At 35.6% G+C, this 18,693-nt stretch overlaps 1 protein-coding gene across 1 annotated transcript in view; it reads left to right on the forward strand.

Annotated features, from left to right (window-relative positions):
• EMC2 (ER membrane protein complex subunit 2) overlaps nt 1-15,139 on the forward strand; it is a 37,067-nt gene extending 21,928 nt beyond the window's left edge. Inside the window, exons 6-11 of the mRNA XM_082294698.1 lie at nt 3,481-3,566; nt 3,737-3,796; nt 6,125-6,206; nt 7,344-7,454; nt 8,318-8,422; nt 14,272-15,139. Of these exons, the coding sequence (XP_082150824.1) occupies nt 3,481-3,566; nt 3,737-3,796; nt 6,125-6,206; nt 7,344-7,454; nt 8,318-8,422; nt 14,272-14,358 (531 nt within the window). The 3' untranslated portion in view covers nt 14,359-15,139. The remainder of the gene's footprint in view (nt 1-3,480; nt 3,567-3,736; nt 3,797-6,124; nt 6,207-7,343; nt 7,455-8,317; nt 8,423-14,271) is intronic.
• Nucleotides 15,140-18,693: the final 3,554 nt, after the last annotated feature.

Here is an 18,693-nt window from a genome sequence, read left to right on the forward strand (position 1 = left end):
TCTTAACGTACCGACTACTGGAATTACTGAATTTTACTTTTATTTAAAAAAACCTGATAGACTTTATGATTCAAAGAAAGATTAGGAAGTCAGGTGGGAAAGTAGTCTGTGAATACCTTTAAAATTAAAAGCAGTAGTAGTATGTTTTCATGTCTATATTTTTTCACCTGTCATATCATGACTGTGAATCACAGATCTGAATACTTCAGATCTACTGAACACCTCTGTGCATATCTCTTGGCTTTATGATTTTATTCAGGTGACGAAAAAAGTTCGAATTTGCTTTAAAAAAACTCTACATCCTCACTGAATTCTTTCCAGTGGTTTTAAAAAGACTTTCAGAAATTCTGTGCTACTAGACAATGTTTTGTTCTTCCTCAGGATGTCACCACTGCTTTGAGTGGCTGAGCCTCTCTTTTGTAAACTCAGGGTTTTCTGTAGATAAACTTAGCTCCCAGCATTTCTGAGGGTGAAGAGAGTGCAGATTCCAAACCCAGGTGCTGCTATATTTTTGGTGATAAAAAAGGGAAGTTTTAAATACCGTTTTTCCTATGTAAAAGTGTAATTTTGAAGAAATTTCATGGGATTTGGTGCAGAAGGGAGCTTCTGTCAAATATATATGTAATTCATTTAATTCCTAAATACTACCACCAGAATATGTTAATTATGTCTAATGCTTTTGTCCTTGTTATTAGATTGCATTAGATTACATGTTTGCTGTAGATAAACATCAGCTTCTATTTGGGACTAGAAATAGTTGTAGCTTTTCATAAATGAATGTCTTGAGGCTTCTTTGATTTATGTTACTTGGAAGTGCTGTTGTTAAGAAATAAAGCAGCCATGGAAAATGTGTTTCCAGACTCTTTTGGAGGACTGACTTGGATGCAATTGAAGGAGTAGCATTAGAAACAAAGAGAGTGACTTATGTAGACTGTTCCTGTTTGCCATTGCAAATTAAGTTGTCATATGCATTGATTGATTTTATACGTTTAATAGATTATTTTAGTTCTCAAGGGTTTACTTTAATCAGGCTCTTGATTTCTTTAAATTTTGAAAATAACTGACTTGTTAATCCAACAGCTACGTTTAAAAAGCTACATTTATAAAGTCAATAGTCTGTTACCTGCAAAAACCCTTCTGTCTTGGTTGGCTGTACGAATGCTTGATGCATTCCTTTGGCTGTGCATGCTGTTACCCCACTTTCCATTTTTTCATGTTTCAGGCTCAGTGGGCAGGTCACTGGGCTGTGTATAATGACAGCTTTGGGTAGTGGGTTAATGCTGCCCTGGTGTTCCCACCATAGCAAGGGGGTGACCTGCTTTACAAACGCTTTGAGTACTCCATAAAACGTCACAGCGAACAATCACCGGGGTTTTGGTTAGGGTTTTTTTGCTTGTTACTCTATGGTTTTGTTTGTAATAGCAGCATGATAAGCATGTGGGATTATTCTTTTTGAATTTAAAGAAAATAAGTTTAATTATGCTGTTACCTTTATTTTTTTAAAAAGCAAAAATAAAATAGTGTTACTGTTACAGTGATAAATGTGTCAGCAGTTAAAATTTCCAGTTATGGCTTTTAGCCAGATGTCTCCCAGTAAAAGTAGAATGGTATATGTAACTTCACAGGTTGCAGTTTGACAAAGAAGCAGTGGAAGCCACACTGCTCGTGTTCTAATTTGGCCCCTGATGAATGTTCTTTCTGCCTGTGTCTTACGTTTAATCAGAAAAGTCAAATACTTTTTTCCTCACTTGAGTTATTTTCACTGAATTTTCATTGAATACGTGTTTGTGAGGGAGATAAAGGAGATTAATTAAAAGGAAAGAATGAACTTCATGTCAAAAGCATTTCTACCTTTTCTGTTTTGATGCTTGAACTAGTTTATCCCTCTCATCTTTTGGAAGCAATTGATTAGTTCAACTGGTGATTAAAGTATAAAGAATTATTTAGGAGAGTATTTATATTTAAAATTATGTAAATATACAAGAACTCTTGCAGGGCATATGTGACTGTGAACTTGGGTACATCATGAATAAATTAATTTCAGAGCTATCTGAAATTCAAAGATTAAAATTGTTTAAGATTTTGTTGAAAAGTTGTCTGTTCATGTGCTGTCAAGGCTTCTGAAAGGTGATACCCAACTGTATAAACTCTTTATAAGATATGAAATAGGATGAGAGCTATGAAGGGAGTAAGCAGTGGGACTTAATTACCAGAAAAGTGTGCTTTATACTTTTTGTCATTATTATCTCATGGAGAAATGGCATACAAGAGTGTGTGTACAGGCAGACATCATGTATACTAGACCATCTGTTGTGTCATTTCTGATCACAGTGGTTGTGATCACCCAAGAGCACAGGGATTAGAGGTGAGGAAGGAGGCTGATGGCATTCCTTCTTTAAATTATGTTATGCTGGAATTTTATTTTTCTTTTGTTCTCTCAGATTTCTAATCTGATGGCTTTCAGGGTGGCTGAGGTGTGCTGTTTGCTCCCAGCTGGGAAGATTCCTTTGTTCTGAATCACACCTCAAGTGTATGTTGATACTCAGTTGGTTTGAGCATGGTGCTGATAACATCAAGGTCACAGGTTCGACACCTGTGTAGACCATTCTAGTAAGAGTTGGACTCGATGAGATCCTTCTTGGTCCCTTCCAGCTCAGAATAATCTGTAGGACTGACGACACCTACAGGCCTGAAAACTGTAACCAGCATCATTCAGAAGCTGGAATATTGGATTGAAGTACAGAATAATCAACTATTACAATCCTGTATATCTTACCTGCTTCTGGTCTCTAACAACTTCTATGTACTTCAAAATTTAAATACATTATAATTCTTACAACTCATTTTTATATTGTTTAAATTGAAATACTTTTTTACCCACATATCAAAGTACTGCTCAGATTTTGCCATTGAAATGACTATTTTGTATTCCCTTTACATTGCAGAGCCTACTTTGTGCTCCAAGAATGATGAGAGACTTGTTTAGGAAATTGTTGTGTATTTAGCATTAGTTAAAGATGGCATTCAGCACTCCAACGAGAATATTTTTTAATGGCTGAAAGCCATACTTAAACAGAGTACAACAACTAAGATGCATCTGTGAGATTTTCTAGGACTCAGTCACCATTTCTCCTCTATAGTCATGGATCTTGTGAATGACAAGGTGGGGTCATTGGAATGGCTGAAGATTAGCATCCCCTGCTGTTTTGTAATTATCAGAATCTGGACAGTCATTTATTTGAATGAAATAATGCATACAGTTTGTGCCTCCAAAGAAAAGCATACATAATGCGATTGTAAGAAGAGGTTTTCAATCTCTCAGTGGGATGTCATAGGGTATGTTTATAAACTTCAACCTAGCAGTGTCTCTGCAGTGAAATTCCACTGGTATTGAGATAATAATTTGCACAGTCAAATTGCTTTCCTTACAAAAACCCAGGGAATTATGAGGCCTAATCCTTTATTAATGTCAACCCATAGGCAGCAAGAAAGCGTAAGATTGCCATTCGAAAAGCCCAGGGGAAAAATCTCGAGGCCATCCGAGAGCTGAATGAGTATCTGGAACAGTGAGTGTCTTGCAAGAATACGGAATGTGTTTTGCCATTCTGATAAATCTTTTTAATTAAAATGGAATTTGCATTTAATTTACGCTTTTGCTTCAGTGCTAGTCATTTGCAGAATCCCTTGCACATTCTTTCTTTTTTTTCTTTTTTCCTCTCTTGTCGTCTCTGTACAGATTTGTTGGTGACCAAGAAGCTTGGCATGAACTTGCAGAACTTTACATCAATGAACATGAGTAAGTTGTTTGCTAAGTCCACATAAAAACTGTTAATTTGAAACCCACTCTGTGTAAGTCAAAAACCTCAGTGATTTTTTTTTTTTAAGGACTAGTGATACAAAGTATGCTGTCTCATTTCCAACATAACAGGCCTCAACTGGAAATAATTACCAAGCTTACTTGGCTACCAAATACTTTAAGAAGGCATTTGATTTTCAAACAGAAAGAGTTTACTTAATTACCTGTGTGTTTCAATAAGTTTTAAAATCTGATGTTTAAAAAAGTGGTTTTAGTGCAGCAGGGAACAGCACTTACTTCCCATCTTTTTTTTTGTTCAAGTGATGTATTTTACTTTTTAGAGATGGTAAATTCTTTACTTCTAAAATCAATTGATCACAGCAACTGATATTCCAATTTTCTTTTAGCCTACCTCTCTCAGAACTTTTAGTAACCTTTGAAAAAAACTCCACAAAGCAAAACATGGATCCAGAGTTGGAGCCATCTGGTCTCCTGGGTACAAAACCCAGTGCGATCAAGAATGCTGAATGTTGTAGTAACTTGCTTATTGGAATCTAATGTTTTTGTTAGCTTTTTTTATTGCTGTAGTGACAGGAGGAAATCCCAGTGTGAGAGGATTAGCTCCAAGCCTTAGTGCAAGTTTTCTAATATCACAGCATTAATTCAAACCTCCACCCAAAGGCATATCTTTTTTTTCCCCTCTTTCTTTAGTTCTTCAGCCCAGCCTGAATTATATCACATTGTTTCCTTCTTTCCTTTTCAGAGGGTAGTAGAAGAATCAAATTGTCAATGAAGAAATAGCTGTTCTCACTGTGAGGGAAAAGTTGTTCCCCAGTCACCTCTCTTTGCACCCCATTCTCAAAGAAAATAGTTATTAAATTCCTTTAAATGATGACTTCAGAAATAATCTAGAATTTTGATACCTGGATTTCCATTTGTTTGGGGAAATCTACCAGCCACTTTTCCAAGAAAACAGCTACTAAAAAAAAATTAGCTAGAAAGATACTTAAGCTTGTCAGATCTGTCAGTAGGAAAGTGAATGAGAGAGTGGTGCAGACATACGTATTCCATTATTGGGTTGGGGTTTTTTTGCTATAATCTTTATTATGAAATTGTGCAGTAAAATCCAAGAAAGGAATTGCTTTTCCTTGTATTTGTCTTGGTCTATAATTCCAATAAAAAGCAGTATGTAGAAATTCAGTTCATGGAAAGAATTCACAGTGCTCACTGTACTTCTGTGAGCATCATTATTATTGATAACAGGGAAAATTGGGCTTGTGAAATCACCATGCTCTCATTGTTGTTCATAAACACACTTAGATGTACAAGGTTTACGCAGTCCTCAGTTCTACCCTGTTCTGCAATGAGGATTCTGGCTTCTGCTTTTGGAGAACGAGGTGGCTGCCCTTTTATCTCCAAATTGATAATTGTTATAGATGCACAACTGTCATAATATGCATTAGAGAAAACCACTGCGTATTATTTTAGGATACAAGATTTTACAGATAATACGGTTTAATATGGTCTCATAATTGCTAAATTGCTTTTACTGCGATATTAGGTATCTACCCACACTGTCCTTACAAACCTTGTGTCTCTGAATTTTGGAATCCTATCATGTAAACTAGTGGTATCATGTATCTCTAGACGATGCAAATTGTGCAGAAAATTCTATTATTTGAAAGATCATGAAGCCGAGATTCTTCTCAATAAACCTGCATTTTGAGCTTGACTTCTTAATTCTTTCTGAAAGCTTTCAGAAAAAAAGCCTCAAGGACTAGCCTTTTCTTTTCAAATGATAAGGATTTGCCCATTTGGACAGGTCTGATGCTATTTTCCTACATAGATTTGATCTGTTTGAATTTTAGAACTGTTCTTAGTATGATTTTTTTTGATCTCAGTTCTGTGGTTGACTGTTGTCAGGTAAAGTTAATTGACAGTGTAAATGCTGTGGTCTGTAGTTGGGTTTATGAATCCTCGGGTAGCTGAATTTTCTTAGGAAAAAAATGAATTATTTTGTAGTCTCAGCTCAGTATCTTACAGTACCTAATACCTGTTTCTGCTCATCATGCTGATAAGAAATGGCACTTACTAATAAGAGAGAAGTATATTAAATACTCTTCGTGAGCTGTTCCTTATATACCTAGACTATTAGATTTTGTGTATTTTGTCTTGGTTCTAAACATCATTTTAAAATGAAACATTTTTATTAATTGTGAATCGTGATTTTATGGGGGGAAAGTAAGACTTTTATTGTGCTGTAAAAAAACGGAAGCGAAGAGCTGTGTACTCTTGTTTCATTTTATCACTGTTTTTTGTATTCCTCAGCTATGCAAAGGCAGCCTTCTGCTTAGAGGAGCTTATGATGACTAATCCACACAACCACTTATATTGTCAGCAATATGCTGAAGTAGGTATTTCAGAAAAATCGATTCTGTTTTATTACATTTTCTGTTTTTATGTTACAGAAGTGGTGAAAATGGTTTCTTTAATTTTTCCCTAAGAGATTTAAAAGAGTACACGGAGAATGTTAACATCTCATAGACCTGAATATGTTTTGAAAACTGTGTTTTCTTACTCAGTGTGACTAAGCTAAATATAAGAGTTAGGGCAGGAATTATTGAAGATAAAAGCTAATTTTAATTGAACTCTTCTTTTTGAAGTTTTTATGCGCTTTTCAAATTAAGTGCATGAGAAGTTAAATTTTTCTACAGCAGTGCTTCCTAGGTGGTTATGATATATTGCCTGTTACTGTGGACTCAGATCTTGAAATCCACGTTCCAAATTCTGCCTGAAAGGAGCACTGGGGGAAGAGAGGTAAAAACTAGAGGTAAATTTAGAAGTTTTAGCTCAAGGCTTTAGCCATTTGAATTTATCTTTTTTTTCCAGATTATATTTTTTTTCCTAAATTGTACTGTTAGCTGCTTAGAATGGGTTTAATTTGTTTAGTTAACATGGATAAAATTGGGTTGACATTAAAACTTGAAAGCCTTAGTAGCTTTCTCATAGAAAGACTTCGAGGCATATCTTGTAGTATTTATCCCTCTTTTTGTTGATCTAATATCTGGAAAAATGAATGGAAAAACAGTGGAGTAATACTCTAAACTTTGTGTGCTATTTTGAATACATAATGAAAGGCATTGTGTTGTTTTGTGTACTGGTTTCATGCGTGCTGTGGGAACATACTGTCAGTAGGGATTTCTGGTAGTCAGAATTTAGATTTAAATTTGTGCTGCTTTTCATAAGAGACTATCCCAAGGTTTCAAGTATTTATAGGTGAAAAGTAATCACTTTTTAATCTTGTAGCAATGCATTAATTAACTTAATGCTGGGTTTTTTTGTCCTATAGTTAAATATTTTAAAATGTATATATTGCGAAGAACTTGAATTTCTCCCCGGCCAGTATTTGGCCTTTGATAGGACTCAACCTGATTTGAAATGTCATGTGAAACAAACTTGGAGTGAATTTTTGTAATATCATTGCTTCAGAGTGAATTCCTGAGGTATGAATGACATGCAAGTTTCAGGAGCTTATAATTTTTTACAGGTTAAATACACTCAGGGGGGGCTTGAAAACCTTGAGCTATCAAGAAAGTATTTTGCACAAGCACTGAAGCTTAACAACAGAAATATGAGAGCTCTATTTGGACTTTATATGGTAAGCATGATTATATATTTTCCATGTTATCATTTTGAATTATCCTTTGCCATTTGCTGTTTTGTTTTTTCCCCCTGTTGTTTTAACTTAATAGGTCAGATTATTAACACTGTTTTAAAATACAAAGTATTTTATGTACATTTGGAGTATGGACAATTTTGTGCCAGTAAGTACTCCTTACTTGAAGTGCTCTTAACCTTTAAGTCTTGCCTGTATTTTCAAAAGAATTATAATTATTGGCACAGGAAGGTAATTTCTTGAAAAAGGATTTAAAGACATGCTCCTGTCTAGAGGATGATGAACTGCTGAAGAATACCAGCACAGTAGCATTGATTCCTTGCACAGTGCATTTATTTATATAAGTAAAAAACTCTCTTTGTTTCTTAAGTAATATTTTTTATTCTTTCAGGTGAAAGTGGACATACTTTATGTAGAGTCTTACCTGCTTTTAAAATGTGTTTTCTGATGCTACAGGGAAAAATGTCATGTTTTTAATGGCTGTTTGGACATACAAGTGATGTATTTTATATTGTCTATGGTAACAAATTGAATGCGGAAAACTAATTCATAACTCTCAGTTTAGGAAAAGCAAATTAGATTAGATGATCATGTCCAGGTCTGGTTCTTAGTACACAACTGAACTGAAGTTTAATGTAGCTTTAAATAGAACAAACAATAGCTTAAAAAGTTCAGCTAATTCTTACCTGGATGCTGTTTGCCAGTAACTTAAAAAATTTTTTTTGTCTTTTTCCACTGTCACTGTGCATGGGACTTGGACTGTAAGGATGCTAATGTTCTCTTATTTCATGCACATAAGTTTTATAGTTACACTGGGTTTTGTTTTTATTTTATTGTATTCCTAGTCTGCCAGTCATATTGCTTCCAATCCAAAAGCAAGTGCAAAAATGAAAAAAGATAATATGAAATATGCCAGCTGGGCAGCAAACCAAATAAACAGAGCATACCAGGTTAGTACTTCACTGCTTTATGATACTTTTGACATGCTCTATAGTTCTTTCCTGCACTTTTATCAACTGCTGATCAAGAGGTTAAATAGGACATGTAAATCAGCATAATCTGCTTGGATGTTTTATGTTCTGCTTCAGTTTGATTTCCAGGAAACCTTAATTAATATAAGGTTGATATTTTACATTTATTAATTACTATCATGTACTTAATAACTTTAAACAGATTTTTCCTACTAATATTAACTGAATGTACACTAGTGTAATATTGACCTCCAAGACTTGGTTCTACAGCTATTTTGGTAGAACTTGGTGTCTCTTAATTTTTAGAGTGACTTTGTTACCCACTTCTGTTTTACTAGAAAACAAATGAAAATTCTAGAATTTTTATTTTCCTTGAGTTTACTCTGACCTTTCAAAATCGTATTTAATTGCCTTAGTATTTGTGACTGAAGTTGGTTTTGTGTAGTTTTGTAGAAAAATGCTTGTTGAGTTGTGAAAACATAGACTTTGTAGGCCACGATCAAAGCTTGCTGAAGTCACTAGGAGTCTTTTCAACTTTTTGAAAAATTAGGTGTAAACTTTTATATTTCCTATTGTATTATAAGCATCTATTTCTTTCTCTAACTATGAATGAACACATGTTTTAGCTCAGAGGCTCTGCTGTCTGTGCATCCCAAATATAGTATGCTGATTTGACTCCCTTACAGTTATTTTTAATGATCTGCCAATCAAAGTTTATATATAAGTAATCCTGAACATCAACATAATACTGTCCAGTTCTCCCCACAATTTTTTCTTTGAGCAAAAGTATTGATACTAAATGCAAAGACTTTGTATACATGTAACACTTCTTTCTCTCTGCAATATTTCAGTATCGGAACCCAATATTTAATTTTTTTTCTTGTTGCTACTGTTTCACAGTTAGTACTACCAAATGGCCTTTTTACAAGTACCATCTATTATGAAATTAAATTAGATTTTCCTTTTACAACCAGTGCAGTTTTCCTAATACATACTGCATGTCAGTTCCTTGCCAAGAGTGCAGCTTCTTGTGGCTGATGTGTTTTTGATATATTCCAACTTAGAGGTATTTTCCATTTCTCCTAATTGGCCCTGTAGCTTCTGACTGTACAGTGAAGAGTATTGTATCCCTGGGGACAAAATGAAGAATTTTATACCTATGTGCCTAAATTTTATTTCTCTTCTGCTATTTAAATCACTCTGCTTTTCATTAATAAACCATTTACCTGCTCACAATGGTAAGGTGTGTATGAATTAACTACTTTGTCTGATGTTTCATAAATAACCAGGGCTTCTTTTGACTTGAACTATGCCTGACGTTCCTGTAAGCACAGCACTGACAGAAGACTCAAGTATTGCAGAATTCAAAACAAAACTTCCAAAAAAAAAGAAAAAGAAAAAAAAACCAACACAAACCCAACCAAAACAACCAAAAACTTATAAAAAACTGTCAAAGAATGGAATACACTATGGATTCATAGTTGATAGAACAAAACAGGTTTTAAAAGATGTGTGAATTTTTTGTGAAAACCAGTATTCCATGTTTTACATCTTAGTAAATGAACTGCTTAGATTAGAGTGGATTTGCACATGTTTTGAGTAAATATTGTGATTGGAGTTCAAAGTACCGGTAGAGACTTGTAAGCACTTCTGGGAAACAGCCCCTTTTAAGGTTGCATCAGGGTGGAAATTTAAAACCAGTAGTGGTTGTGGACTGGCCTAGAAGACCTGGAAATAGGCAACTCCTGGTTCTAAATATAATGGATGTTTAATTAAGACAGCTTCTAGTTAATTGATGCATATCCAGATAAGCATACCTGATTTTTTTTCTTTTCCTTTTTTTCTCTCCACATGGCTTACTGTTAAGATCATAGTGTCTCTAACAAAACATGATTTTTATTGGGATTGGTGTGGTGCTGGGGGCATTTTTGAGTGTGTGGGGTTTTTGGGGGGGGTGATTGTTGGGTTTTTTTTCTTTTAGTTTGAATTTTTTTTAATTACTGTTTCTGTGGAGTTCTTTTGGATACTACATTAAGCATTTTTGGTTGATGCTTACCAGAACAGGTCATGTTAACACAATTAACATGCATACATACATATATATATATATATATATATATATATATAGCATACTTTAGCTGCTCTTGTTAGCTGTTTGGGGTATAAAGTGAAGAACACTGTGTATGATTAGAATCTTAGGGAAAATTCAGCTCTTGAGAAAATGAAAGTGCTCAAGCTCAAGCCAGGATCTGGCAAGTAAATGGTGAACACCCCCTTCCTCTTCCCAGAAGAACCACAAGAAGCTCTAGAGAGTACAGCTGGGCAGGGTAGCCCCAGGCCAACCCTCCTGACCTTGTTACATGGCTGCAGAAGCATTTGGCTACTCCAGTCTCTGCGTCAGAGACTCAGAACATCCAGCAGCTACAGCCTGTGGTGTTGGGTGATGCTGTAAGTGGCAGTTCCCCTATGAGTCAGTGTTGATTTGTTGCTTCCTCGGTGAGCTGAGCAGTTGGAAATTGTCACCATTTGGACCTGAGGATGAAGTCTTGGCCACTTGTGCCAGGCAAGCAGCCCTTACAGTGTTCCTGCCTTAGTGGAGGGTATGTCTAGACAGGTTTGGTTTTAAGCTGGATATTTATATTATCTCTGTAAGTCCTCCCCACTTTCCATGCATTATCCACCTGTAAAGTGCAGTAAGAGCCTTAAAAGCTTGTTGGGTTTAACATTGACTTATTTTATTGGTTGGACATTCTCATACTGCTAAATGAAATTTTTCTGGTGGTCATGTTCAAGACAGCAAAATGCATTTGGAATCCTGATTTGGATATCTAGACAAATTATGTGAAATTGTGACTTCAAATTCCAAGTTATTAATGCAGAAAGTTACTTTTGAGCAATTGTCTTGCAGTGAGATCATTATCGTTTTCAGTTTGGATTTGAACTTGAATTATCAGCAATTTTCTCAGTAATTTTGGAAAACTGCCTTTATTTTTTCAAATAACTGGCTATGGTTGCTTTTTTATTATTTAGGGGTTTTTTTATTTTTATATGCAATTCACTTGAAATATTTTTACTAGTCCCCTTCTTTCAATTTATTCTGTCATTCAAGCAGTGTGCTTTGGCACTTGATTTTTGCTTTTTCTGTGCATTCTTCTATGAAATCAGAGAAACTTCTTAGTTTATTGTCATTTAAAAAAAGCAATGTTTGAGTATAAATAGAAAACCTTATTTCACCAATGTCAGACTGTGCAGCACTGTCTTTACAGGAAAACATGGTGATAAAGAATAATTTAAAAAATTTCTGAAAAGCACAGATATTTGACACTCCATCTAGTTAATATACTTATTTTGATGTTAAATATGTAACCATCGTTGCTGATTAGTACTTCTCATCTGTGTCTAATCTAGGAGAAATGTAAACTTCTTCAGGAAGACAGAAAGGTTTTGTAGCTAGAGCTGCTGTATGGAGCTGGAATTCCTGGCTGCTAACACATCCTCTGAAAAAAAAAAAAAAGAGGTCATTATTCTCCAGGCTTCTTAAATTTAATTGACTGGGTGGAAAAAAACCCAAATAAAATTTAATTTTAATCTTGTATTTCAGAAGTTAGTGAAGTTGAATAGTGAAGTCACTATTCAAAGAATTAGTTTTAAGTTTATTATTATTATAAGCTTACTTTTGCCTTATGACTGGAAAACTGGATCATTCCATCTGTGCAGACCCCGAGAAGAACTTCTGTCTGTTCTAACTGAGGACATGAGTCATAGTTACCTTACCACCAAAACAAAATAAGGCTACCTGGTGCTCTTCAATTAGGTAATTGGTTTAGCATGTCCTCTGGTAGAAGCATTTCAGCAGAGGCAGGCGAGTTTGATTAATGCTCACAAAAATCTTCAATGTGACCCTACTTGTAGTAATTTTCCAGATACATGCTTCTTGGGTACATTGCATAAATTCTTCTGTGTTAGCAATCTACGTATTATTTATGGCTGGAGAGGTGATTTTGTTACTAACCATTTGGGAAACAGAAAATTAAATCATGACTTAAGAAATGGATTCCAGCTCAATCAGTCAAATTGCTGTGTAATGGCTGAATAGACAAAATAATTGTTTGTCAGGGCAAATTTGAAGTGATTACATTTCCAAGTGTACTTCTGGTTGTTATGACGCAGAGTGGTTTTATTTGTTCAGCTTAAACTACATGTCAGTATCATGAAGCCAACTGCTCTTGAAATTAGCAAGTAGCATTTTTTAAAACTAATGTCATATGTCAATTTTGCTTCAGTGTCCATGGTGAGAATAAGAAAAAAATTTCTGTTTTGAAGCTTTTCTCTGCATGCTTTCTGTGTGGCTTACAAAGTGTGCTTTTTGACCACAGTATATTTAGGCTTCTGTGCTTTTTATTGAAATTTCTGAATGCTTTGAGTTTGAAGCAGGTTTTCACTTGAAACTTTTGACTTCTGTTTTTAAACTTGCTTGTTTTTGTGAAAGGATTTGGAATTCCCAAATGTCTGTTTAATGTGAACAAAGAGAGGATATTTTATTCAATCAGGTATAAGCAAAAGTTGCTGCTTTCACCTTGGAGTGTTAAGAAATCTTGGATTTTCCTCTGAAGCTGACTGTTGCATGGCACTCTGGAAACTGCACAACCTGAGCAATGGGTTTATATATACTACTAGAATCAAAACCTGGCACATCAGTTAATCACCTGGAAATAAAAAACATGAAAATACGGTGTTTTCAGTACATCTCTAAGCTGTAAAGTGTTGTCACAGTAACAACATTTCTCCTAACTATTTAATTTGAAATAGCTTATCATTTACTGTGCCGAAACTATGTTTTTAAAAAACTCGGTGCTGATTGGGAATCGCAATGCTAGATTGTAGCCCCGGGGTCAAAAGCAGGTTAACAGGTCCTGCAGCTTGTTGCTGGTGTGATATTACCTGAGTTTGATGACTTAATCTTTCTTAACAGGTCATGAAGAGTTTGCTAAATTAAGTTAATTACAAGAGAGAAGGGACACATTATAAATCAAGGACTAACTATGCGAGACACCAGTGGTATTTGAAATAAAAAACTTCAAATTGAAAATTTATTGAGTGTTTAGATTTAAGTAGAGAATTTAAGTAGAGAATAACATTTAAGTAGAGAATAGACTGTTTTACTAGAAGCAAGTTTTAGTTACCATTTCTGTAATTTCTTTACCACCCCTCCCAACCTGAAATGCAAAACGTTTTAGTGCAGGTGTATTAAAAATGGTTAGGAGTTTTCATTTGACTAAAGACCAACCTGGTCAATGAATCCCCTGTGTTAGGTATGGCTGATGAGCGATGGGAATTGTCAGTATCATTAGAAAAACCCTTGAGCTCAACATGGAGTCGTCAGCATTTCCTGTCCTTCTGCCCCTTCCTTTCTAAAGTCATTAGTAGTATTTATTAAGCTGTATCTTGCTTTCTTATCAAGACAGACTTATTTCAAATGTTCTCTGAAATTGCTGTTTTAATAGTAGGCTACAGTCAAGTACAATGTCATCACTCATGGTTACTTTGAACCATAAAATATATGTTGTCTGGATTATTTCATAGTAAATCTTGATAAGTAGAGCTTTTTCTGTCTTGTTTTAACAAAAAGTAATTTGTCTTTGCTTCATAGAAGGAGGGTGATATAGCTTGTATTCTGGTAAAAATTCTGAGTTTTAGTTTTGTGCTTTTAAGTTTGTAGTAAATACAGTTAATTACCCGTATTTGATGTTTAGAACTGTTATTTTCACAGGTTTTAGACATAGAATTTCAGAAATATGACAAATAACCATCCTTTCTTTCCTGTTTAGTTTGCAGGTCGCAGTAAGAAAGAAACTAAATACTCTTTGAAGGCAGTGGAAGACATGTTGGAGACCCTGCAAATCACTCAGTCTTAGTTTGGCACAGAGATCTAATACGAAGTTTTCCAACTCAACCTGTGGGTTATGTTACTCTAGTGCTGTTAAAAGTTAATTTTGTATTGATTAACATGCTATATAAAATAACATTTTATGAAAAGTAAAATGCCTATTTATTGCTGCTATAAAGAAATGCGATTATTACCCACTGAAATGAATAACTTATTCACATCAACAATATAAAGAAACTACGTGCTGCACATCAGTCTCCTCAGATTTTTGTATGTACAGTACCTGCTTCTAAGCCATAATTTGTAGAAATAAACTTGTTAAATGATTAAAAAAATACGGAGACTTACTGAATTTGCAAATGGAAATCACAGATTTACATATGTAGATTAAGAACGTATGCTAAATATTTTTCTTACTTGCATATTTAAGAGTTAAAGCATGCTACAGAGGTACACTCTGGAAAATACATCAAGGAGTGATTATGAGTACACTTTATTAGAGAAGGTTTGTTAAGGGTTTTTTTAATGAATTGATATCTAGTACTGTAGAAATGGAGAAAATTTGCTCATGGACTTTGCTTCAGAGGTGCTGTGATACTGGCTTATGGCTAAAGACATTCTTCTCCATGGCTTTGTGGGCAAATGCTTCTGTGTCCACATAATTCTCCAATCAGTATATGGATATTCCCTCTTTTTTATTCCTTCTCTGTGTCCTTTGCTGTACTTGTGTTTCACATGATGAATTTCAGCTGGGGCTCTGTGCTGGTCTCTACTGGTTCTGTGCCACTGGTGTGGGCACCCCTTTGCTGTGATGCTTTGGCTTCTCCACACTGAGCAAGAGGTACTGCACTGAAAGGGTGACACGAGACAGCTTGTTCAGCTGCCTTGTACTTAACTGGGGGATGGTGTTTGTTACACCATCAGCATGAAGCATCTGTCACACTGCAAAACTGTATACTATTTGTCTTTAGGCACTTGTTTATTTACTCAGATAATTAGTCAAACACCCTAATTAAAGCATTTTGCACTTCTGATCATTCTGGATGTTGTTCACATGTGTACTGTGGCAATTGAGTTGCATAGATATCATTTCATTTACTACAGCTTCAGTAAGATTGCATAACAGCAGTAACATAGCCTTGGCAAATTCTAATAACAGCATTGCAGTGTTTTCATGGCTGTTACAACCATCCAAGATTATTAGACTTTCAGATTTTATACTGCCTAATCTATATAGATGGGTAGGTTAAAGGCTGTGTATTAAAATGTCCTTATTATGATCATGGACTTCATGTAATAAAACACAGCTGAGTTCCTTAAAAACAAAGCAGCAACAAAAACTTCCTTCAGAGCTTGAAAATTTGTATAACTGAGCTGTTTTTTGCATGAGACTGGGCCTTTAAGAAACATGTAGGATCTGACTCTTATCCATGAAGTAGGTTGGAGTCCAGTAGTGTGATAGAATGGGTGCCCTGCCATGAGAATTAATTGTATGTGGAATAATAAAATAGCTTAATTCACTGCTGTTGTGTTACAAAACTGCAAATACTGCCTAGTATTATATTCGATCATCTAATTCTAACTTGGGGAAATAGTGCACATCCTTTCATAATACTAATTCACAAACTGGCCTCAGAACAGTACTTGTGGGTAGATTATATATGCTTTGGGTGGAAAACCAGGAAAGTATCATAGTTGAACCTGTGTATTTCTGTTGTAGTCTTTGATTGTATGAGTGTGCCATCTAGAGTTTTAAGCCCTCATTAATGTTTTTTTTCTGTTGTACCTGCATCTCCTATAATTTGGTTGCATTTTAAAATGAAAAATCATGGGAAGTTGTACTGAAGGTTAAAATTACTTGGTACATAACATTTTACCTCCAAGGTATTAAATACCAGTAGTGCAGTATTTTTGTGTAGCAGGCATCTGCTGCTGAAATGTGTTGTATATAAAGTTTTGTTCAGAGGCAGCGTTCAATATAACTATGTCAGACTTGGGTATTTAGTATATCAGTTTCTCTATAAGGAAATTTGTTCTTGTTTTCACTTATTTGATGACCATTTTTGTGTCATTTGGTTGCTTAGCAGCTTCTCATTTTCATTACTGCTTGGCATCTCTTTGAAATTACTATTTAGCACTCCGATTTGTGCTTGTATTTTGACAAAAATTCCACATAGTAGAGCTTACAAGTTAACCTTGCAAATATTTCTGACAAATTTGTGTTTACTTCAAAGGTTAAATAAATTACTCCTATGAAAATGCATGGGCGGTCTCCGACAGAGCTACTGAATTGCAGCAGTGGAAACTGAGAGTATTTTCCATATTCAAACTTAAAAATAAAGTTTAAAAATCCTCTGTCTGCAGGAGAAGCAACTGCATGAAATGCCCTGAACTCTCAGCAAGGAAGGGCTTGCTGAGAAGAGAAGCTGTCATATAATATGATCTTTGTAACAGTAATTTTCCAGTTCTAGTAAATGATTTTGTAATGTTACAGATGGTATGTTTCATTAAAGAATAGGTTTTCAGAGAATGGGTTACTTAATTAACAAATGAACTTCATTATGTTCTGTATTGTGTTCTGACAGTGACAAATGCTACACAAAAATATTAGCAAGCATTCAGTCTCCTCTTTACAAAATAAAAGGCCATGTTTTCATACTGTTTTCAGTTGACAGCGAAAGCTTGGGACCTTTGCAATGCCAGGCTCTGTAGCGATGAGCGTGTCTTTATTTTCTCAACCATACTTTGGTAACAGGCTTGACAAGGAGAGCTCAGTGTTACCCAGTGAGGTAAAGGTTATTGAAGAGCCACCAAAACCTCTAGTTCTGCCTTTGTGATACAAGTTACTGGTGACTTCTTCAAAACCTTTTGTCCAAATGTTATACAATTCGTAGCTGCAAAAAGCACATCTTGTTTAGAATATATCCCTAAATCTCTTCAGTTCAGTGCCCAGAATATCTTGCAGTTGCTATTGGAAACTCTGTTATTAGTCAACGGAGGACTTCCTCTTGGCAGGGCTGTATTTGTAATGGCATCCATGTTTGCTAGTCACTGCATTTACAGTGGAACTTGTATTTCAGCCAGCTTTAGAAGGGAGGGGAAAAGGAAAGCAAATTAAACTTGACTTACTGGCATGAATTTGTTAGCTTCTTGTTACTTGCACTTTCATCTTCCAAGAACACCAACTGTAGCTACAGTCAGGTTTGCAATAATAATTCTTGTAATTTAAGAGTTTATGTATATTCAGCTTTAAACCCAAAACTCTATTATAATCTAAACCATAGAGATCCCAGTGCAACAGTGCTGTGTGATGTGCACATATCCCCATATGCAGCAAAGGACTACTCCCACCCTCCTTCAAGTTGGTGTCAGATTAGAAGAGCATTAATACAGTTTTTGACTGTGGTTTTGTCTAGAAAATTAACACGGCTTAGTATTTCTCAAAATATTGCGTAGTACTTGCATTGTTCAGTGTATGAATAGAATTTCAGGGCTATTACTTAACTACAGCAGGTAGTCTACTGTACTACTGTCTACAGTAGGTCAACAGACTAGTTGAGTCTACCCAGAGACTAGTTACCAGGAATAACTGGGTCATTAATCTACCTGCCTTTTAAAAATAAACAGAAAAAAAAAACCCCAAACAACAAAACCCAAAACAAAAAAAACCAACCAAACAAAAACCCCCCACCAAAACAACAACAACCAACCAACCAGAAAGACCAAAAAACCCAGAGAAAAAAGAGAAATCAACCGCACCAAAGTCACCTGGTAAAGTTGTTTTTCAGCTGCTGGATGTGAAATGGAAAATGTTTATCAGTGCACTTCATAGGTGAATATATTTTGCCCTGTGGTGAGGAAATCCCCTGTACAAAGCTGTGCAATCCTTTCAGTGCTTATCAGGCAGGAAATAAGGCTGGAGAGAAGCACACGGGCCTGTTCAACCCAGTGCCACAGTAGGGTTTCCACTGGCAAGTTGCAAAGAACATGCCATTCATGTGCACTCAGCATCCAAGAGCTGAGTAGTCATGGTGAAAAGTGCAAAATAAGCCTGGCCTGGCACAGCCCAGAGCCTGCGGAGTTGGTGCTCACGTCCGTGTGCTCAGAGACCCAGCAAAGCACCTAAGCTTTGCTCAGCTGCCACTAGGGCTGCACATTGCTGTGAGTCTCCCTGCAGGATCTTGCTCCTACTAAGGACAGTCCTGTCCTCTGCTTTACTTTCTCTCCTTAGCATCTCCACAGCTGGAATCTTGCAGAAGATCTGTTTTTGCTTTGGGACTGGTGTAGAGGTGAGGGTACAGATGGATCAGCTTGCTGGAGTGATCCTGGCTCTGTAGGTTTTGCACATTATTGGCTTCAGTGC

The sequence above is a fragment of the Coloeus monedula genome (assembly GCF_965178545.1).
Source record: "Coloeus monedula genome assembly, chromosome: 1".
NCBI classification, from domain to species: Eukaryota; Metazoa; Chordata; class Aves; order Passeriformes; family Corvidae; genus Coloeus; species Coloeus monedula.